This window comes from Amblyomma maculatum, chromosome 9 (genome assembly GCF_055883805.1).
Source record: "Amblyomma maculatum isolate TAMU_Amacu chromosome 9, ASM5588380v1, whole genome shotgun sequence".
Classification (NCBI taxonomy): Eukaryota; Metazoa; Arthropoda; class Arachnida; order Ixodida; family Ixodidae; genus Amblyomma; species Amblyomma maculatum.
This window is the reverse complement of record NC_139352.1, coordinates 37,239,155-37,260,110: the sequence shown is the minus strand read 5'-3', so window position 1 is coordinate 37,260,110 and position 20,956 is coordinate 37,239,155. Positions and strand designations below refer to the sequence as shown.

Here is a 20,956-nt window from a genome sequence, read left to right as displayed (position 1 = left end):
GGTGTCGTTCTCGCGTATGTGTGTTGGCCCGTGCGAGCCATTCGAGTCGGCGTCGCTAGAGGAATCACTTGCCTTCTCGCCCCCATGAAGACGTATTGTTGGAATCGTGAAGAACCCGAAGTTGGCCTGTCCGATCGCGCCAGCATCGTCTGCGCGCACTACGCGACCATGCAGAGGTAGTGCCGTGCTTCATCGTCTGCTGCCAACATCATCATGGCGGATTACCCAGCATGCATCGCTTCATACAAGCTCCCTATATAAAAAGGGGGTGGAAATTTAGTCAAGCGTTAATCGCTTTTATCCCACCTCCTCCATCCCCTTTGCTGATGGAAAAATAAACATTATTATTATTATACCTAATGGGGATAATGCGCTCTCCTCTACACGTGAGACAAGTGTTGAAAAGCGAATATTCTGAAAATCCGTTGACGCAACTTCATGTATATCCCAATCTTTCCAATTGTCTACAACGCACTAAAGGGCGTAAATTTAGATACGTTTTTGAATGCTCATTATATATTGAAACCATTTACCAAGACGCGTGAACATAGCGCACCCGCCGGTGCGCTCATCATTGCGACAACACAAACAGGAAGCTGAAAAAACATCTTAAATTCTCGATCCTAAATCTATCATAATTATACACATGAAACAGGCAAACTCACAGGCTCCGGACTTGAATGTCTTCGATGATTCCCTGCAAAACTGGACGCGAGCAGATGCATAGTTTCGTAATTCTTGAACTCTTTGAGATCCTCATCGGATTCAAGAAAACCGGTCCAGTTATCGTCAATTTTCTTCAACTCCTTCAAATGTTCTTTCATTACGGTCTCCTGTGGGTCCTCGTCATCGCTGTTCATCATTTTGGGACCGCTTGCCTACGAGGACAAATAGCAGAGGACACAGAGGCGCGCACGGAAAACGCAGCAGCAACAGCAGCAGCCTCCAGAGTTTTTTTTTTATTTCTGACGTGAGTTGATAAGGTGAGGTCATGGCTCCGCCCTTAAGATAGCGGAATTACTTCTAGTTCACTGTAGCGGAGTGTAAAGAATCTCTTCCCAGGAAGCTCCATGTAAACTCCCATAGATCGCAGCCATGGAGGAAGGAAAGAACTTGATCGCAGCTAATTAATTTATAGGAAGGGAAAGGCACGGTAACTGTCTCACTTGATTTCTGTGGACACCTCAACCGCACCGTAAGGGAAGGGAGGAAGGTGGGAGTGAAAGTGGAAAGAGAGAAAGAGGAACCGTAGTGAAGGACTACGGAATAATTTAGACCACCTGGGGATCTTTAACGTGCGCTCTTCTTTATTTTTTCTTCTCTATATTCTCTTTAGTCCGCACGAGGCAGCGGAGGTGGCTCAGCTACAGAGCCAGTAGCAGGCCCGTGCATTTTCTTTTGCTTCTTCCTACAGCCACAACAACAACAACGCTGACTTTTTTTCTTGTTTGTTCCTACAGCCACAACAACGCTGACATCGCACAGCACACGGACGCCTCTTCGTTTCGTGTGCTGTGCGATGTCAGCGCACGTTAGAGATCCCCAGGTGGTCGAAATTACTCCGTAGCCCTCCACTATGGCTCCTCTTTCTCACTTTCCCATTTCCCATCTTCCTCCCTTACGGCGCGGTTGAGGTGTCCACAGAAAACAAGTGAGACAGTTACCACGCCTTTCCCTTCCTATAAATCAATCAATCAGTATTTTGTTTTTTTCGTTTCGCCTCCATGGAAACGATGGAAACGCAGCCGCCGAGGTCGGGTTCGAACCTAGGAGTGGATTGCTGCAAAGAAAATGCCTGTTACATTACAAACTTTGCCCTAGTGAAATTATTTTTAATTTTTCACGTGTTAAAGTTTTGTTTATACTTTATTTCCGCCACAGCAGCTCCCAGAGTGTTCTTAGGTTCTTGTGGTTCCCACAGTTACTAATTCACCCCACCCCAGCCACAACGCAGTATGCATCGACAATGGCATCAATATCTCTCTCTTTCTTACTTCTTCGGACTATTTGACTGCACATTTAGCATAGAATTTTCTCTCACTCCTCAATTTTTTCTACCCGTTTCTCCTGGCCTGATCCTGGACTTTGTGATCCCCCTATGCAAAGGGGAATGGCTAGGGTGGCTAGAACTTGGAATGGCCGCAACGGCATCAGCATTAGTGTTGCCAATTTAGCTACTTTGTAGCTAGATTTAGCTACTTTTGGACCCAACTGGCTACCAAGAAAGTTAGTTTAGCTACGAGTAGCTGTTCTAGCTCCTTTCTTCAAAATCTAGCTACAAATCTAGCTATTTTGGTGAAATATAGCTTAAATCTGGCTACATTTCGGAAAATTACTATTCCGGCGCGAAAAATCTTTCTAAAGACGATACACATGATGAAACTGACGTCAGGCACATAGCGTTATCTGGTAGTTCGTAAACAAGACGCAAACCAGACAAACTTGTGAGTAGTTGCGAGAAAGAGGGAAACACTTGAAAAGAGAGAGGAGGATGCAATACAAGGAGCCACTCCCCCCCCTCCCCACGTCCCACTTCCCCATCCCCCGGACACCAGTGCCGCCGCGACATTAGGCCGGCATAACCCGTGTCCGGTTGGTCCGGTTCCCCCCCCCCCCCCCCCCCCTTGAATATCCCAAAGATACCTACCTACCTACCTACTTAGGTATGCCTCGCCGCTTCTGGCCTTCTTCCTTAGGAAGAAGCTTGCGATGATACCGACAGTCATTAAACCTTTCATAACTCTCCGTTCATAGGCCTCTGTGTACACGCAAAAAGTGGATAAAAGTCCATTCTTCACATGTTTACAGAGCAGTGATGCATTCGCAGCTCGTCTTTTCTTAGCGCGCAAGCCTTAACGCTTTGCGAAAACTACGTCTGTCTAAATTATCGGAATCGAAACCTGAGCACATTTATCATTCGTAATTCGTTACTTAGCACTTGTCATGCGTAGTCGCCTGCAGGAAACCATGTATTGATAGCTGTGTTTAATTTTTATAATAATAGAGCTGCCAATAAATGCGTTATATATCCAAAATATAAAGTAAAAATTCTTAGGAGCAAATCTAGCTACTTTTGGCTCCTTACTAGATTTTTTAGCTACTTTTAGCTACTTTCATGCTGCCATCTAGCTACTTTTGCTCACCGACATTTGGCAACACTGAATTCAGCATCATGTCACCGCTGCTTTTCATGATATACATGAGCCAAATGGAAAGGCGCCTGGAGGAAAGTAATAAGGGATTCGATGCAAGCTATATGCAGGGAGGACAGAAAGTAACACAAGTTCTACCAGGATTGATGTACGCGGATGACATTGTACTGCTGGCAGATAAGAGGGATGGGTTGCAGGAGCTGCTTAAGATCTGTGGAGAAGAGGGCGAAAAGCTGGGACTGCAATTTAGCAGTGAAAAATCAGGAATAATGGTATTTAATGATGAAAGGGGGGACGTGCTGGAAATACAAGGCACCAAGGTTGAACATGTGGAGAGCTATAAATACCTGGGTATATGGATCAACGAAGGAAAAAATTACCTAGAAAAGCATGAAGGAATTACGATAGACAAAGGGAAAAGGAGTTCGGATATTATGAAACACAGGGCCCTCTGGAATTATAACAGGTATGAGGTTGTTAGAGGGGTATGGAAGGGTGTTATGGTACCAGGACTCACTTTTGGAAATGCAGTCCTGTGCATGAAATCAGAAGTACAGTCAGGCCTTGAAATCAGACAGAGAAAGGTAGGTAGATTGGCATTGGGAGCACATGGCAACACACCTAATGAAGGAGTCCAGGGAGATATGGGCTGGGCATCATTTGAGGTTAGAGAGGCAATTAGCAAACTAAAATATGATCAGAGACTAACCGAAATGGAGGAATCAAGGTGGGCACGAAAAATGTACAAGCACCTCTTCATGAAAAGCCTGAATACGAAATGGACTAACAGAACCCGAAAGCTCAGATTTAAGTACCTAGAGTTTGGAGATACACCGCAGCAAAACAGCAGCATTGAAAAGCAGGTAAAGGAGGCAGAAAGGAAAATGTGGGAGGAAAGAATGCAAGGAAAATCAGCATTGGGTATGTATAGAACTCGAAAACAGGATATAAAGAAAGAAAGTTTATTCGACAACTCACGAGGGAGCTCATTGCTGTTTGAGGCTAGAACAGGGGCCCTCAGAACAAAAACGTACAGGAAAAAATTTCAGGAAGTAGATATATTATGCGCGGCGTGCGGAACTGAGGAGGAAACAACGGAACATGTTGTTCTAAGGTGCCAAAAACTTCGTCCTGCCCTTCCCGCGGCGGCTGCGTTTCGATGGAGGCGAAACGAAGAGGCGTCGTGTGCTGTGCGATGTCAGCGCACGTTAAAGATCCCCAGGTGGTCGAAATTACTCCGTAGCCCTCCACTACGGCTCCTCTTTCTCTCTTTCCACTTTCATTCCCACCTTCCTCCCTTCCCTTACGGCGCGGTTCGGGTGTCCACAGAGCAAGTGTGACAGTTACTGCGCCTTTCCCTTCCTGTGAACCAATTTTTAACTTCCCGCGGAAAAAGCGGCAGATCTGGAGAGGGCACTAGGATTTGCTGGGGAAGATGGACGAATGGATGAGGAACGCGTTCTGATAACAAAAGAGAGGTTAGAGGATTGGTGGAAAAAGTCAAGAGAATAAAAAGAGGAAAAAAAGGGAGGGGGGCAGATACGGGCGAATTAGAAGCTAAAAATGGGGAAGAGATAAATATATTTCTTTTAATTTTTTGGCTAGGCGGCGCAAGCTGCCGCTCGATTCAAAGGGCAGAGCCACTATCATCCATCCATCCATCCAGCGCAAGCATGGCGCTGACTGTCTGCTTGGAGTTCAAACAAGTTGAACTTGCTTCTTAGATGATTTCGGCAAAGTTAATTGTCTATATTGAAGCTGGGACGTGGGAAAGTGCTTGTCTTTATTCTATCGTGTTTGTGGCAAAGTTTTGTGGACTGACAGAGAAAAACAAACGCAAGTGCTTGGGGCGTGAGCTCCTGGCTCCTTCCTGCCATCTTGAAGCGCCAAAAAGAGCAGTCCTTTGTTGTGCACTCGTGGAGCCAAGCGTCGGTGCCAAGGGAAGGGGTAATGCCTACTATGCGTGTCACGATTTCTAATGCCTACTATGAGTGTCACGATTGTAGTGAGAACGGAAGAGAGCTGAGTTGACATTCGTACTCGGCTGCACGTAGCCTCTGCTCGCGGTGCGCACCGAACTGCTTTAACCCGGGTTTGCTGCATGGTACACCGAGGATAGGGCTTTCATGGGAGCATCTTGGCGTGCCTACCCGATCGCAAGAATCATATCCGCAGTATTGACAAATTATGTCCGCTGGGTTAGATGGTTAGATGGTTTGACCCCCATGGCGTTCCTCGTGTGCAGGCATCGGTATTTCTAAACGTTTTTTTTTTTTTTTTTTTTTTTTTCGGGGAAACCGTCTGTACTTTAGAACTTGTCGCCACAACTGCCTAGTACTTCCAAGTCAGCGGATGTGGCGGTATACGTGAAATTGTTCAGGGGGCGCCGTTAACTCTAGGGTGGAGGGTACATCATTAAACACCACACCTCGGACATTTTATTAACTTCAGTTGACACCTCACCTTGTGTTTGGCGCTCTTTGGCCTAAGATGCCCTTGCGCCATAGAAATCAGTTCATCATCAACTCTAGGGTGGAAGCAAGAGAAGGGACAGCGGCATTGGTGCATCGCACCCCTGAGAATGTTGCACCAGCAAAATGGGGTTTCGCACTGATGTTCTTCTTGGTTCACATTCCCTTTTGATAGAATTGGAGTTGCAAAAGTTAGCAAGAGCAACTCATTCTAAGGGATATAACAATATATATATATATATTTTTTCATACATTGTTTAATTTTTCAAGCTGTTGAGAGGAAAAAGCTGCCCGTTTCGGCACCGAAATATCAGGATTTCTGATTCCAGCATAAAACACTACTTGCTCTTTATTTGGCATTTCACTGGTGCATTCCACTGAAGTCCCCCAGGGTGCCTACTCAAGAAACTGAGTTGATTAGCTGAATTTAATACTCGCAGCTACCTTGCCTTTGAAGACTAGGAACCCCTTTTTTTACTTCACAAATTGCCATCCACAGGAATAACAAGTGCTTGGTGCGTGCAAGTGGAGGGCACAGAAATTATTGGTTGGTTCAGCTAATTCCTCAGTGCCGCTTGCTACTGCCAAAGGAGAGGCTGTTGTGGCTTCATGTGTTAAATCATTCTAGGATACAGCTTATCCTAAGCATGATCTGGCTGCTAGCACAGGCACGCACGATAACTAGCTTTAGCCTTTTCTTTTTACAGGAGTGTGTTCTCGGGAAATATAGCTTGCCTCAAGGGTTCAGTGGTCTGGTTAAAGAATTCAGCTGCCTCAACTGAAAGAGCAATCTGGCTCGTTTATGTTCTATCCTAAAGCTTACAACTGTTTAGTATGTTCGTGTGAAATGCAGAGTGCTATTAACCTACTATTCCATTTTGTACAACTCAGTGCACTGCCATGGGGCAGCTGCTTCTCAAACTGTGTGGGCTCTAGCTAGCAGTGATTTAATTGTTGCAGGCAGATTCCACATTGTTCACTTTTGATAAAGTGTGATTTTTTTCGGCCGTCTAGTGAATGCAGCAAAAGATATTGCACAAAAACATTTGGCAGACACTTAATCTCTATCTTTAAAAGCCAACTCGGGAGTTTTCCTACCTATTCATATTTTGCTGAAATTTTCACTTGTTCCCCACAGATTTCTGGACATTTGTGCCAAATGCCTGTGAAAAAATTGCTCGAGGAGGGAAATTTTGCCTAGGTATAATTTTTCTTCTTTTCAGGCCCACATTTTCAATGGCACTAAACTGTAATCCCTGCTATTGCTTGGTTTCCTATTACCGATTCATTGTCACTGCCATGCAGTTTGGTCATGAATGTCACCTGCTGTGTTCCCGTCGCCTGTTTGGACCTTTTACATTATTAAGGCGAAAGCCTTACTAGGGTATGTCAGCAGTGGAAGTGTCCACAAAACGTGACATCACCAGTCATGTTCCGAAGAGTAGTGCAGTGCAGTGTATAAATACAGTAATTAATCAATACAGTCATTGTCATAAGTCGGGATCAGTTGTGTCTTAATGGCATTAACAATCATTTGGTATGTCACATGAATATGAGACTCACCTGACAAAATCATGTGAGAGTCAAGGTACGTTGAAATTTTATGTTACTGTGAGAGTCCATAATTATATCCAAAGCCAGTTCAGTAAATTCATTAACATTTAATTTAAATTCTAAGGAAAAGTTCTTCGCTGTGAATCTGACTCCTACTCCTCCGGTCAGGCCGCGGTGGTGCAGTGATAAGACGCTTGACTACTGCACCAGAGTTTCCGGATTCGATGCCGACCGACGGCGGCTGCGTTTCAGTGGAGGCAAAACGAAGTGGCGTCCGTGTAGTGTGCGATGTCAGTGCATGCTAAAGATCCCCAGGTGGTCGAAATTACTCCGGAGCCCTCCACTACGGCACCCCTTTCTCTTTTCCCGCTGTAACTCCCACCTTCCTCTTCCCACATGGAGCAATTCAGGTGTCCATAGAACCAGTGTGACAGATACTGCGCCTTTCCTTTCTTGTGAACCAATTATTATTATTATTACCCCTCCGATCACCAGCTGAGCATGCAACCAAACTATGCCATGCTGCGCACGCGAGACATATCTTAAGTGTTCCTGGCTAGCGTCCCTGCCGTGTCCATGGCAAATTTGGGCTCATGACGACTGGTTCACCACCGTCTATAGGATGGACTGTGGGAGCTTATCTAGAGACGAGGTCACGTGACTGTCAAGTTTGCATCATAATTTCATGTGGCTATGAGAATGCCACGGATCGTGAGTAACAGTGTACGGTCAAATCCCGCATTTGCTGGAGCACTGCAACCAGTGCTCACCAAGGAAAGGGAATTTGCACTGTACGGCACGAACCCTGGCCTTGGTAGCGAAAGCTATTGCAAGGGCCATATGTGCAGCAGCTGCGCCCAGGCTTTCTCCTTTCTCCAGTGCAGATTCTGTAGTGCTCAGAAGTTTTTTGTGTCGTATGTGCTTCATGGTTCTCTCACTTCTGTATGAAATGAGGCTAGTGGAAAGATAATGGTGCATGAGAAAATGCTTTTTATACTGCTGCTCTTACTTTCTTTCGTGAGCAAATGTGATGAGAAGTCATGCAGTGGCTCAAAATGTCTCTATGATTTCAAGTCAAGTAAATTTCAAGTCATCACAAGTAATGTGGCTTTTTATAGGCTTCTGCAGTCACAGGAGTAATCCAGGTATATCTGTATAACCATGTTTAAGCCCTGTATCAAACTCCTGAGCAAGCATTTATGTTACTGCTTATTTTTTGCTATTGCATTGTGCTGTGGCACCAAGAAGACCAAGTTTGTCGCATTCTCACCTTTATTTGTGTGAGACCAAATATGCTATGATGATGATGATGATGATGATGATGAAAACGTTTATTGAAAGCCACATTGGCTTAGATTAAGGGAAGGCTGATCGGGTCCCGTAAAAAAATGCATCAATATTATTGAAAATTTCTTGTGGTTGACAGTGTGTTTTCTTTTTTTGTTTATTTTGCAGGTTGGATGTTACATTTTCACATTTTCCTTTAAAAGAGTTGAAGGCTGAAGTCTCCGCATGGCCCGGGAGTTGCTGCTCACCTTCCCTCATTGTTGAAGTGCACCTAATTGAAGAGTTTCTCTGTATCACTGCATTGCACATTCACACACTGTTGTGAAATCGCTGCACCTGTGATTTTGCGTTTAATTATTTGCATTTACAATATGTGTTGACATGATTTTTGTGCATGTTGAGATCTTGCATATTTCCATGTATTCTTCGCAGTTGTAAATACTTTCCTGCCATTTCATTCTGTCATTCCTTAGGATATCTGGCTCAAAGGCTTTGTGGCTGGTACCTCAATGGATTGTCATAAGTGGTTAGATGTGCTGTAAAGAAAAGGGCTTTGCAATGACATGTTTATTCAAGTGTTAAGTTACATCTTAGCAAATTAGCTTTCGGGATGCAAATATTCAGCTTTGTTTTAATAATGAATAATCTGAGGGCCCATTTTTCCCTGTATTAAGGCTGTGCTTTACATGTCTTTTCATCCTTGTAGGGTTGTGCTTCCAAAATCATGTTTGATATTGGAAAAGCAGGGGACTTGTGGGAATGATTTAGTCAGATGTTCAGTCGTCGACACACACCCCAAGCCTGGATGGTGTAATAATAACGGCCTTGTGCAGTATATACTGGACTTGAAAAGTGCTACAGTCATAGCACTACTAATTAGATCAAGCTGGCTTGACACTAATCTGTCATATTTATAGTGGCAACAAGTGTTTTTGTAATTTGATAGTGTTACATATCTTGCTTTTAGACAGTGCTTCCGCAAACCTGTTTTGAAAGCTTTTTGTTTCTTCATATGAATAGTTCCCATTTCAGAATGTATCTTCTCATGCTTGGTGGATTTTACAATTGCACATAGGCAGAAATTAAGGAGTTACAAGCAAGGTTGATTGAGCACGAGATTAGTAATCTTAACGGCATCTGTAGCTTTGAGAAATGGAATTCCCTTCCTCATTGTTCTTGTTCCCTTGCTTCTTGGGTTAATGTGTGCTTTCTCTTGATATGCTATCCTTTTTAGGCATGCTTAGTCAGGTTGCAGTGCCAAGGACAGAGTAAAGTTAGTAATGGAACCTTATGAATGATGTTGCAGCTGTTTAGCAAAGGTGAGCTCTAATTGATATCATATTTTTTTTTCTTTTGTGCAGGCTCACCCAAAAATGAGAGTGCCAACAGCTCACTTCCTCAAGAGGAACCACCTGGGGGAAAACGGCGGCTTCTGTGCCATGAGTGTGGGTATGCAACTGTTTGGTACAGCAACTTCAAGCACCACCAAATGACACACACTGGAGAGCGCCCATTTCAGTGCCGCCAGTGCAGCCAAGCCTTCAGACAGAAAGAGCACCTGGAACGTCACATTCGCACCCACACAGGCGAGAAGCCATACCAGTGCACATATTGCAACCAGACCTTCGCATGGGAGTCAGTGTTGACGCAGCATCTTCGCACACATACGGGCGAGAGGCCCTACAAGTGCAACCTTTGTCCAATGACCTTTACGTGCAGTGGGAACTTGCAGCGTCATGTACGAAATCACAAGCAAGAAAAACCATTTGCATGTCGCTTTTGCTCTGTCTCATTTTCATGCATTGATAGGCTGAAGCACCATGAACAGAAAGTTCACCTGATGTCACCAAATGTTTCATGAAGTCATGACAATGTTTTGGCAGCATTTGGGGAACTGGGAGAATTTCAGGACGGTTTTGGAGCAATGCAACAAGTACCTACATGTTCCTAATCTACCAAAGGAACTTCTTCAAACCTACATTAGTATTTTGTGCCCTTTATTTAGCTTCTTAATATCACTAAATCATAACTCTAAACTGCTTGAATCTAACTGTACTCAATCTGTTCATTTATATGAAATTATTAAACAGTATTTGTGCCCTGCCGTGGTGCAATAGTTAAGGGGCCCGATTACTATGCCAGAGTAACCGGGTTCGATCCAGACCGACACCGGCTGCGTTTGATGAAGGCGAAAGGAAGAGGCGTCATTGCTGTGCGATGTTGTTGCACGTTAAAGATTCCTAGGTGGGCGAAGTTACTCCAGAGCCACTACAACACCCTCTGTCTCTTTCGGCTTTCACTCCCACCTCCCTCCCTTCCTTTATGGCATGCTTCAGGTGTTCCAGAACAAGTGTGAGGTACTGTGCCTCTTCTTTCCTGTGAACCAATTATTTATTTTTTTAGTAGTATTTGTAGATTTTGAAGCTGATGCATGTAATAGCATATATTAACATTATGAATTCTGCAATAGCGTTTTTGAAATCAGTATGCAGAATCCCTTAATTTTGCTGTCGTGACGAGTTGGGTAAGTTTGTAGTCATTCGCTATGCTGACAAATGAAGAAAATAACACAATTGTTTCAACAGATATACACCTCCTCTGGGCTTGTCTTTGTTGAGCTCTTTCTTGAATGTGGAGAAGTTCACTTGCTTTTCAACATGATGGCATCATGTCAGCTGAATTCCCAATGAGAACTTTTTCATATCATTCTGCCATGCCTTGCTTAGACATGAAAGTTCTTTGTATTAGCCAACACAATGCTTTTATAGAATTGGGTTTTTGGTTTCAAACTTACATGGAGCACATTATGCCTGTGCCCAAAGTAGTCACGGGCCCTGTTAGACTTGACCACTTTCTTCACAGCAACAGGCCCTCTATGATTGTTAAGGCTCCCTTCCTGCATGTCTTGGCAGAGCAGCTTGTCAGCTACTTTAATATTACGTTGTCATTCTGCACTTTATAATTCACAGTATAGTGCCAAAATCATTGCTCAGATATTTATTTTTCTTAAATAGGGGCTTAAAGTTATTTTGAAAAGGCACATGTTCTTGTAATAAGTTATATTCAGGTCTCTTTAGCAAAAGCTATGAGGTGCTAACTTTAACAGCATTAGTTTTCTGCTCATGAGCAGTGGCGCCACCAAAGTATGTCAGCCACGAACACATGTGCTTGTGTAACGTTTTGATTTTTATTATTAATTTTATGTTGCTGCATTGTCTCAGCCCAGTTGTCTGAAGTGCAACAAATGGTTATGAAATCTACATTGCAAATATTTTGGAAGTTCTTACCAAAAGGGCTTGTATGAAGGACAAGAGGCCACAGTCAAAACTGGGCATGGTCTTACTCATTGGTTTCCGATTGAAAAAGGAGTGAGGCAAGGCTGCATACTGTCACCCTGCCTATTTAACCTATATGCAGAGTGCATCATGAGGAAGGCCAGGTCTGGACGAGTCTTCAGCTGGAGTGAAGATTGCTGGAAAACGTATCAACAACCTTAGATATGCGGATGATACCACTTTAATGGCAGAAAGTGAAGTGGAACTCAAGAGACTTCTGATGCGCGTACAAGAAGAGAGTGAGAAGTTTGGGCTTAAACTGAACATTAAAAAGACAAAGATTATGGCGTCTTGCCCTATCAAGTCCTGGAGCATCAATGGACAAGAAGTGGAAGCTGTGACAGATTTTCTTTTCTTGGGCTCCAAGATTACCTCGGAAGGAGACTGCAGCCATGAAATTAGGAGACGCCTGCTTCTGGGAAAGAGAGCAATGGTTAGCCTTGACCGCCTAGTAAAGAGCAGAAACATTAGTCTGCCAACCAAGATCCGTATAACTCATGCTATGGTCTTTCCAGTTGTGATGTATGGATGAGAGAGTTGGACTGTGAAAAAGGCTGATCGCCGAAGAATTGACACGTTTGAATTGTGGTGCTGGCGAAGACTCTTGAGAGTTCCTTGGACTGCCAGAAGATCAAATCAGTCGATATTGTCGACCATAAACCCTGACTGCTCATTAGAGGGTCAAATTCTAAAGTTAAAGCTCAGCTGCTTTGGTCATCTGATGAGAAGAGAGGAGTCGCTGGAGAAAGATTTGATGTTGGGAAAGGTTGAGGGTCGCCGGAGAAGGGGTAGGCAGCGAACGCGATGGTTAGATGGCATCCTCGAGGCAATGCAGATGAAGTTATGTGATGTTAGGAAGATAGTGAGAGACCGGAAAGCGTGGCGTGACATGGTCCATAGGGTCACGAAGAGTCGGACACGACTGAACTGAACTGAACTGACCAAAAGGGCTTACTTTTTCCTAAAGAGACACCAGTTGCCTTATTTCATTGGCTCCCTACATCCATTCTAGATTTTGTGAATTTGTCATTTCTTTAAGCGTTGCAGCTGAAATGGGAGTCTGTTATTCCTGTCTAGCTGCTGTGGATTATTTCTATATTTAGACTTTGCAATACCGTTCCCACATATCCTGTCTACTTGACTTTTAGCATAACAAAAGATTGTGCTTTTCTGCTTCTTGTGTTGTCTTGTGCTTGTTTTCATTGGTTTGAAAGTGAAGTTTTTAAAAGTCATTAAATGGCACTAATGCATAAATGTGCAAAAAATCCGGCTGGCATATTTTCACATTATTGTCTTCTAAAGAGTCTTTTTTTCCTTCTGTTTAGACTGACCCTAGATGCTATGTAATATTAAATTTACAGCTCTATTTGTAAAAATATTAGCACAATCAGTTTTTAATTGATAGGCTACATTCTCTGTTTTTAGCCAAAGCTGCTCCTTTGGTTCGTGGTTTAATTACTTTGTAAATGGCCTTTGGGTTGTCAGTTCTTCCTGTAGCTAGAGATGTTTCAAATATTGTAGTTCTCTGGGAGTATTTTGTGTGTAATAAAGGACTTTTGCATATAGTACCTAACTGTAGTAGAACTTGTGTTTTTCAGCCTACTAAATCACAAAATTTATGAATTATTTTATCCATTTGTGTGGTCACTGGGTGTTCTTTGGTGATCATGCTTATAAATAGCTTCATGCAAAGGAGCTTATATAACCTTGGCCTCAATTGGTCGTTTTTTTTAATGAAAAACGTCATGGTATGAAAAGCATCATTTCTCAAACCGTTGCCCAACATCAGATAGTTTCGAGTAAGAATCTGCTTTTTTTAACGCAGCGCTTACAAATGTATGATATGCCATATTTACTCGCGAAATGAACCACTCGCATGATTTACTAGAGCACTGCATGGGCCCGGGCTAGACAGAAAATTGCCTGTTTGCCGGACCCAGGCTTGAAGTCTTCTCTATACAAATGTGCGGCGCTTTGGCCATGAAGCTTTCACAAGAATGTGTAGATTTTGCTTTTCCTGCTCTTGCCAACTCATGTTCCTATGGCAGAGTTGCCAGAAACTGTATTTTTGTGTCTGTTTAAGCAAAAAAGCTTACCCCAGTAGCTAATTTCTAATTAGGAGCCAAATTTAAAATGCCTCTAATCCATAGCTTTTAAACATCCAATGTGCAAGATAGCTAAGCTTTTGCTTCTGCCTCCTCTGCTGAGAAAAGTATTGTTTAAGGTTTTTCTCTCATCTTGATTTATTCTTATGTACTGGTTAAGCAGTAAATTTTTAAGGCGTCTGCGCAGACCTTTGCCAAGCCTGGGAGGGGCCTGGTTATGGAAGGGCGTCCCCAGTCTGGGCCTGATTCATGTGAGTGTGTGCCAGGCAGAGCTCTGGCTTGGAACCATGGGTCAAGTTCGGATGGACTTCAAACGGTGGGCCTGGACCAGACAATCAGGCCCATGCAGTGCTCTATGATGAACCCACCCCCTGTGTTTGCCGGTGAGAATTTGAAAAACTACTTTAGTCGTTATTGTGTTCCACCGTTGTGCACCGATGTCGTTGCAGCCTAAAGCGCATTCCTTTGCAGCACAGCAAATTGTGCAGAACAATAACAACAGGGCATTTATCTTTGGACGTTTGCTCCTGGGTGCGGAAGGTATGAACACGACAGAGAGCGCCCTTGACAAGAGGGCAGTGGCAGCTTGGCTCCTCCGGTTGCGCAAGCCTGGCTTTCAGTATGTGTGCTTCATCACGCTTTTCAGGCGAGCTCTATCCCCTGCCACACAGTCTTCGGAACATGTGAAAGCAGAAAACGCTTTTTGAAGCAAATGATGCTAAAAGCTAGTGTCACGTTCATGGCTGACTGCATGCTTTGGTGATTGATGGATGTAAGGACGAACGACTCTCGCAAAAAAGAAACTTTATTTCCTCTACTTACTAAAACGTGTTGCCCCCAAACTACATCAATTTTTCTTGACAAAATGTAGGTTGATTACATCAGTGTACACGAAATCTTCTTTGGGGCATGAGAATATATTTGAGATGTAAACATTTGTCTGAAAGCGTAAGTAATGGACATTGCTGACAACAGCCTTTACACACCCATTCCGGGGTTGTGTGTTGTAGGTGTTGCAGCCCACTTCCTGCCAGCCGTGGCATGTAGCAGCAGAGTACAGTGCCACCTGCCACAGCTGGTAAGTGGTAGAATGGAGGAATTGGAATCCCCTTCCCTCATTTAAGATTAAGAAGGAGTTGAGAGGTAACGGTGGCTTAGTGGCTTGGGCATTGGGGCAAGAGCACAGGAATGGGCTATGGGATTCGGGGTGCCGTGGGAAGCTCATGGAGGATGGCCACTGTTAAAGGTGAGTAAGGCTGGAGCGCATTTCCTGGCTCTTTTGCTGTCCTTAAGTACGGGATGCTTGCATCCCTGGGCTGAGGGTTGGCTGAGCTGTTTTTAAAATTGCGCAGGTGTGGCTGTGTGTTTTTGCCACTTCATAGGTTTGCATGCAATAGTTCACAGGCCTACGGAAACTCGAGACAGGCATTTACTTCTCTTACAGTTGAGAATTTCTTTCTTCAGTTGCCCTGCTGCTCTTTGCACAGTGACTGTAGGACTAATCCTTTTCCTGTCTTCGTTTGGCATTCTTCATGGTGGTGATAGCAGGGGCAGTGGAGGAAAACGAGAGGGGCCTTATAGGAGAGGGCATCGACGCTGTTCAAAGTAAAAATTTCTGCCATTTGTTTCAGAGCTTCCCTTAGGTGCACATTCCTCACTTAATTGAGTAGCGTTGCCGTCGGCATAACTGATTTGCAACTATAGACCACCCTATCACAGGTGGCACTGGCCGACATAGGGCACTGTATTCTGTTTAGCCTCCCACAATCGAACATGGTCACCCGGAACAGACTTTGCATTCGACCGTGAGGGACACCTTGACATTCACGACAGCTTAGGCCATTGCCTACATTGTCAGGTACAAGTCTTTTAAAGAAAAAAAATTGTATAAGTGCACTGCTGTGCTGGAAACAATTTCATTCCATCCAAGGTAATTTTTGCTCCAGTGCTTATCGATACATATTCTGATGAAACACGTGAGTTTTGCACCGTCTCCATATTGCTTTCGCTAGAAGTTGGCAGTCATGCCTCAGATTTAAGTAATTGACAAATCGCACACTAAGTCTTAAGTGTCCTAGCTTTCACTGTTGAATGACACCTCTCCCTTTGATTTCATTGTCAGATTGTTAACACAGACACACATCACAAATTTGCTTGGTACCCATGAATCGAAAATCGTAATCGTCAAGAGCAAAACTGCGCCCGCTGCCCGACTGCGCCGGCGAAGAAAAAGCTGAAAAGCCCGCCAGCTCATCACAATTCAGGGGACAAATTACACTCAACTAGAGGCATAACTGTCAATATTCGGGTACTTCTAGAAACATGGCGTTAATGCATTCGGGAAAAACCCTATTCGTGGCGGGTCTCGTGCCTGTGTGCTGACACCATGAACTTATTTTCGAGAGCAAATTGAAATATTAAATATCGCAATATATGCAGTGCGTCTGCTGCCAATAGTGCCAGTATAACCCAATCTATGCAACCAAAAGGCAGAACAATGTGCTTATGCAGCATTTCTGGGCTCCTTTAATAGGATGAACCACACTTCTAGTTCACATTAACGAGAATCTAATTGACAAATAAGGTATTACAAAAACTTAATTGTGTAGGATTAAGTTTAAGCGGTTGCCGCAGAGCTTTTGCAGGAAAACGCTGCATATGTGCTTTATCTGTCCTGCTGTGTTTGCAAGACGTGTTCCATAGGTACAGCACGCATTTGCGGTGACCGTTTGCTGCGCACTAGCACTTGACGTTTGTGAGCCATATGCGTGAAGGAATGAGAGGGAACCAGTTTGGCAACAGCCGATACGGAGCAGAAGCAGCCATGCAGCCGTGGTGTTCAGGAGAAGGGAAAAACGCGACAGAGTGAAGCGCAAGGGTGTGCCCATTCTTATGCTGAACATTCTCTCCTTCCTCTCTATTTCCCAGTCTTCGTTCTTAGTAGTATACACACTACGCATGCGCCGACGAGCCAGCTCGGCCCGTGGCAGGCAGAATGTCGGACACTTTCTCCAGTGTGTGTTGTGAATTGCATGCCCACGGCAGCTGACATGCGACGCGCGTCTCATGTTGTGCAGACTGTGCGGCTGCGAAAGTTAAGAAGCGAGAGATGTTTTTTTTTTTTTTTTTTGCGAGAGTCGACCGTCTTTGTCGTGTTGAACATGCGGCGTAGCGTAAGCTAAGGCGGCTGCGGACATTAAGAAGCGGCAGATTTTTTTTTTTTTTGAAGAGTCGTCCAGGACCTGTGAATCAATGAAGGAATGCGGTCAGCTGCGATCATGACACTGGCTTTTATGCGCCGACGAGCCAGCTCGGCCCGTGGCAGGCAGAATGTCGGACACTTTCTCCAGTGTGTGTTGTGAATTGCATGCCCACGGCAGCTGACATGCGACGCGCGTCTCATGTTGTGCAGACTGTGCGGCTGCGAAAGTTAAGAAGCGAGAGATGTTTTTTTTTTTTTTTTTGCGAGAGTCGACTGTCTTTGTCGTGTTGAACATGCGGCGTAGCGTAAGCTAAGGCGGCTGCGGACATTAAGAAGTGGCAGATTTTTTTTTTTTTTTGAAGAGTCGTCCATCTTTGGACCTGTGAATCAATGAAGGAATGCGGTCAGCTGCGATCATGACACTGGCTTTTAGCATTGTTTACTTCAAACAGCATTTGCAGCTATCACACTTTCCAATGATTTTGTAGCAGTAGACTATGCCCGCCTCAAGCTCGGTGTGATAAATCGAACCAGGCATGTATAGGGGTGCAACAGCTGCACTAGTTGCGCCATTTTGATACAGCTGCATATTTGTGCGCCAATGTGCGCCACAAGCGTGGAATTTATTAAATTTATGCCATGCTGTGCCAAAATGCCCAGAATAGCCGCAAAAGTTTGCCATATTTAGGGACAACTTTCTGCGGCCGTGATGCAGTGCATGTCACTGGCCTTTTAGTTTCATTTTGAGGACGTCACGCCGCTGTAACGCCTGCCCATATTTTTCACTCTTGCATCCACGTGCTTCCTTCGCTCTTCGAGTACACTGCACCGTTATGGTCAGAGGATGCTTCACTGCATAAGTCACAGTCCGTGCAGCAAAGCATCCTCATAAAGCAAAGGGGCATTTTGTAACGAGGCTCCACTGATACTGCGTCGCATTGCGAATAAGGCTGTGGTGGTGCTTGCGATTTTGGAGCAATACTCCAACATTCTGTTTTAAGCTCTGCATGCTTTTAATGGATGTAACTCTAGTTTTTCATGCGGCTGTTAGAAGTTTTCAGTATTTTGTTGGGTCACACAGTCATGTACAGTAACGTTTTTATGCTGTCTCATCGATAGCCTCACTTTCCTGTCATCAGGTAGTCTAGGAGGTGCGCCAGTTATGGCTTCTGTGTTTAATTTGAGGTGGTACATGTGAAATTTATTTCGGGCGTCACCAGGTCGGGAAACGTGCAGCAGCCTTAGATTTTGAATTTGGTAAGGCCGCAGTGGAGTCGAAAACTGCCAAAATTAATTTTTACGGATACTGGAACGTGGAAATACTATAGGATCTGCTCTATGCATGAAATACATAATATCCCGAGTCGTCGCCCACCTCCCCTTAACCAAAATATTGAGTCACAACCACCATCGCCAGCCCCTAGAAAGAATAACAGGTCGAAGCGCTCGCTCGTCAGTTTTTTTTGCTGACAACTTTCTTGTCTGTGTTTGGCATTTGCCCTTTCGCCTTTTGATCGCTGTTTTTCTTTTTGTGCTGTCCTTTTTATTGTTTGCTTTTGAATCAGCATTTTTTTGTTTTTATACTGCGCTTGCTTCGAGCACAGAGGCTTCGAATTTGAGACTTCTTACCACAGTTTGTGGGGAGTTTGTGACAGACAGTAAAACATTGTGGCATGAGTCTTTCGAGCAAGATAAGATCCTGTGATCAAGTGTAGGTTGTCAAACCATACTTGGTGCAAAAAAAAGAAAGAAATGCATATTCTCTAGCATTATTCATTATTATCGGTCCCCGAAGTTTGAAAAATTAGCCTCTTCGGGTTTTTTTTTAGTGTGACAATATGCCTTGCAGTACAAAAGGCTTATTTACAAAAATATGTACTTGCCGGATTCCTAAAAGAAATATAATAAGCGAGGGTGATTGGGGGCCCTTCCTAGATTTGCTTTGAATCAGATTCATACAGTCCGATATTTGCATCTCTTCATATTTTTTTGTGCCGAAAGTAAAGTTTCTTCCCCGCTTAACGGCTTCAGAATTTGAATCGGTGCTGCAAAGTGCAGTCATTCTTTTTTGTTTGTGTGAGTTGCTCCAAATATGGATTTTACTGCTCCAGAACTAAGATTGTGCTGCTTCAAAAATTGCTACAAATCTTATTTCAACTATTGCACCCCTGCTTGTGCAACCAAGTCATCAAGAGCACTATGCCAAGTTCGCTACTAAAGTTAACAAAAGTTTAGTCAAAAGATAAACATGCCCTGACGTTATCACTGCGCAGCATTTTGGCGCGCTGCAAATAAATGAGCTTTGGATGTGATGGCCGAAACGGAAGGAAGCGCCACCGACTAAAGGCTGTTTCACATGCAAGCGGAAACGCTCGCGATTTCTGCCGCAACAATGCAAAATCCTGTTTTGAGAAGTTGTGGCAGCTCGAGAGACACAGTTCCAATAAGGTCGAAATTTTTTGCTCTTTCACTGCCGCTCGTCGCTGAGTTCGCTCAATGGGCAAAAGTGGAGGGTGGGTTCATTATGCAAGCGAATTGATTACATGACAAATATGGTATCATTTTTCACGATCGCAAAAGCATCTCAAGCCGATTTCTGTATATTGAATTATCGATATAACAAACTATTTTGTGATCCTCTTCAAGTTCGATGCACCCGGGTTCGACTGTACTTCAAATGCTTCCCTGTTCTAGCACATTAGGTGCTGGAGGTAATCTTTATACACCTAAGGCTAATCTGAGCAGCTTGAAAACAAAGAAATAAATTTAAAAATTATAAATTAAATAAAATACAGTGAAAGCTCTTTAATTTGAACCTCGGTAATTTGAATTTTCGTGTAATTTGAACTACATTACTTGGTCCGGCCATACTCCATAGAGGTCTGTGTACAAAAAAGCCTGGTAATTCGAACGTGACTCGGTTCCACTACGGATAATACGAACTAAGCGCCACCATGTCTGGGCGGCTTGGCACAGAGCACGTGGCCAAAAAAAACCCCTCAGCGAAAGAGCAGCACAGAGGCTGCGCATGTCCTAAACGGGGACAACATGAAGCCAGGCAAAAACATGCAAGAATGGGTAAACCGTAAAGGCGCCATGACCGGCAAGGCGTGGCCGAAGGGTGGGGACTGGTGGCAGCGGCAGCAGCTGTCTGCTCTCTTCTACGCAACCCCCGAAACTCGCAACTATATACTCGTTAATTCGAGCCCCATTAATTTTGAAATACGGATAAGCACTCTGTGCGGTCCCAGCCACCCAGCCAGCGCCCATTAAAGGCTGGCTTTAGATGGGCGCTACGGGTTATGCGGAAAAAACATTTTTTTCTGCAAGAGTCGCTCATGTTGTCCATCCTTCCACCCATCGGCTGTCAACAACAGCACGCGGTCAGTCGCGATCATGACACCAACTTTTAGTACAATTTTTTCAAAAGGCGTTTTGTACTATCGCCAGTTCCAGTAATTGAGTGGCAGCAGACGGTACCCACCCTAATTGCCCATGGCATGATAAAGCGAACATACTGAAAATGAAGCTTGGACAACCTGAAATGGCTGGTGCTCTACCGAGTTCGCTTTTCTCTCTCCCTTTGCGAGAGCTAAGGTCAAAAGGTAAACACATTGTGATGTTATCGCTGTGCAGCATCTTGGCGCATTGCCAAGGAATGCGTTGTGGACTGTGGCAGCATGAAACGGAGGGATGTGCTAGTGACTGACACCTTTTTTTTTTTTAAATTATTAAACAAAAATCTGGAATGGGTGAGTTTATTGAGTAAAAATGGCAAATTTACCTTGATGCAAGTGGTTCTTGTCAGTTTTCTCGTGGCCATTCTGTAATTCGAACATCGGATAATTAG

At 44.1% G+C, this 20,956-nt stretch overlaps 1 protein-coding gene across 1 annotated transcript in view; it reads left to right on the top strand.

Annotated features, from left to right (window-relative positions):
- The first annotated feature begins 4,821 nt into the window (after positions 1–4,821).
- LOC146178864 (uncharacterized) overlaps positions 4,822–20,956 on the top strand; it is a 37,094-nt gene continuing 20,959 nt past the window's right edge. The window contains exons 1-5 of the mRNA XM_084580056.1: positions 4,822–5,099; positions 6,762–6,824; positions 9,826–10,322; positions 14,092–14,287; positions 14,376–14,523. Coding sequence (XP_084436182.1) covers positions 4,877–5,099; positions 6,762–6,824; positions 9,826–10,322; positions 14,092–14,287; positions 14,376–14,523 — 1,127 coding nt within the window. The 5' untranslated portion in view covers positions 4,822–4,876. The remainder of the gene's footprint in view (positions 5,100–6,761; positions 6,825–9,825; positions 10,323–14,091; positions 14,288–14,375; positions 14,524–20,956) is intronic.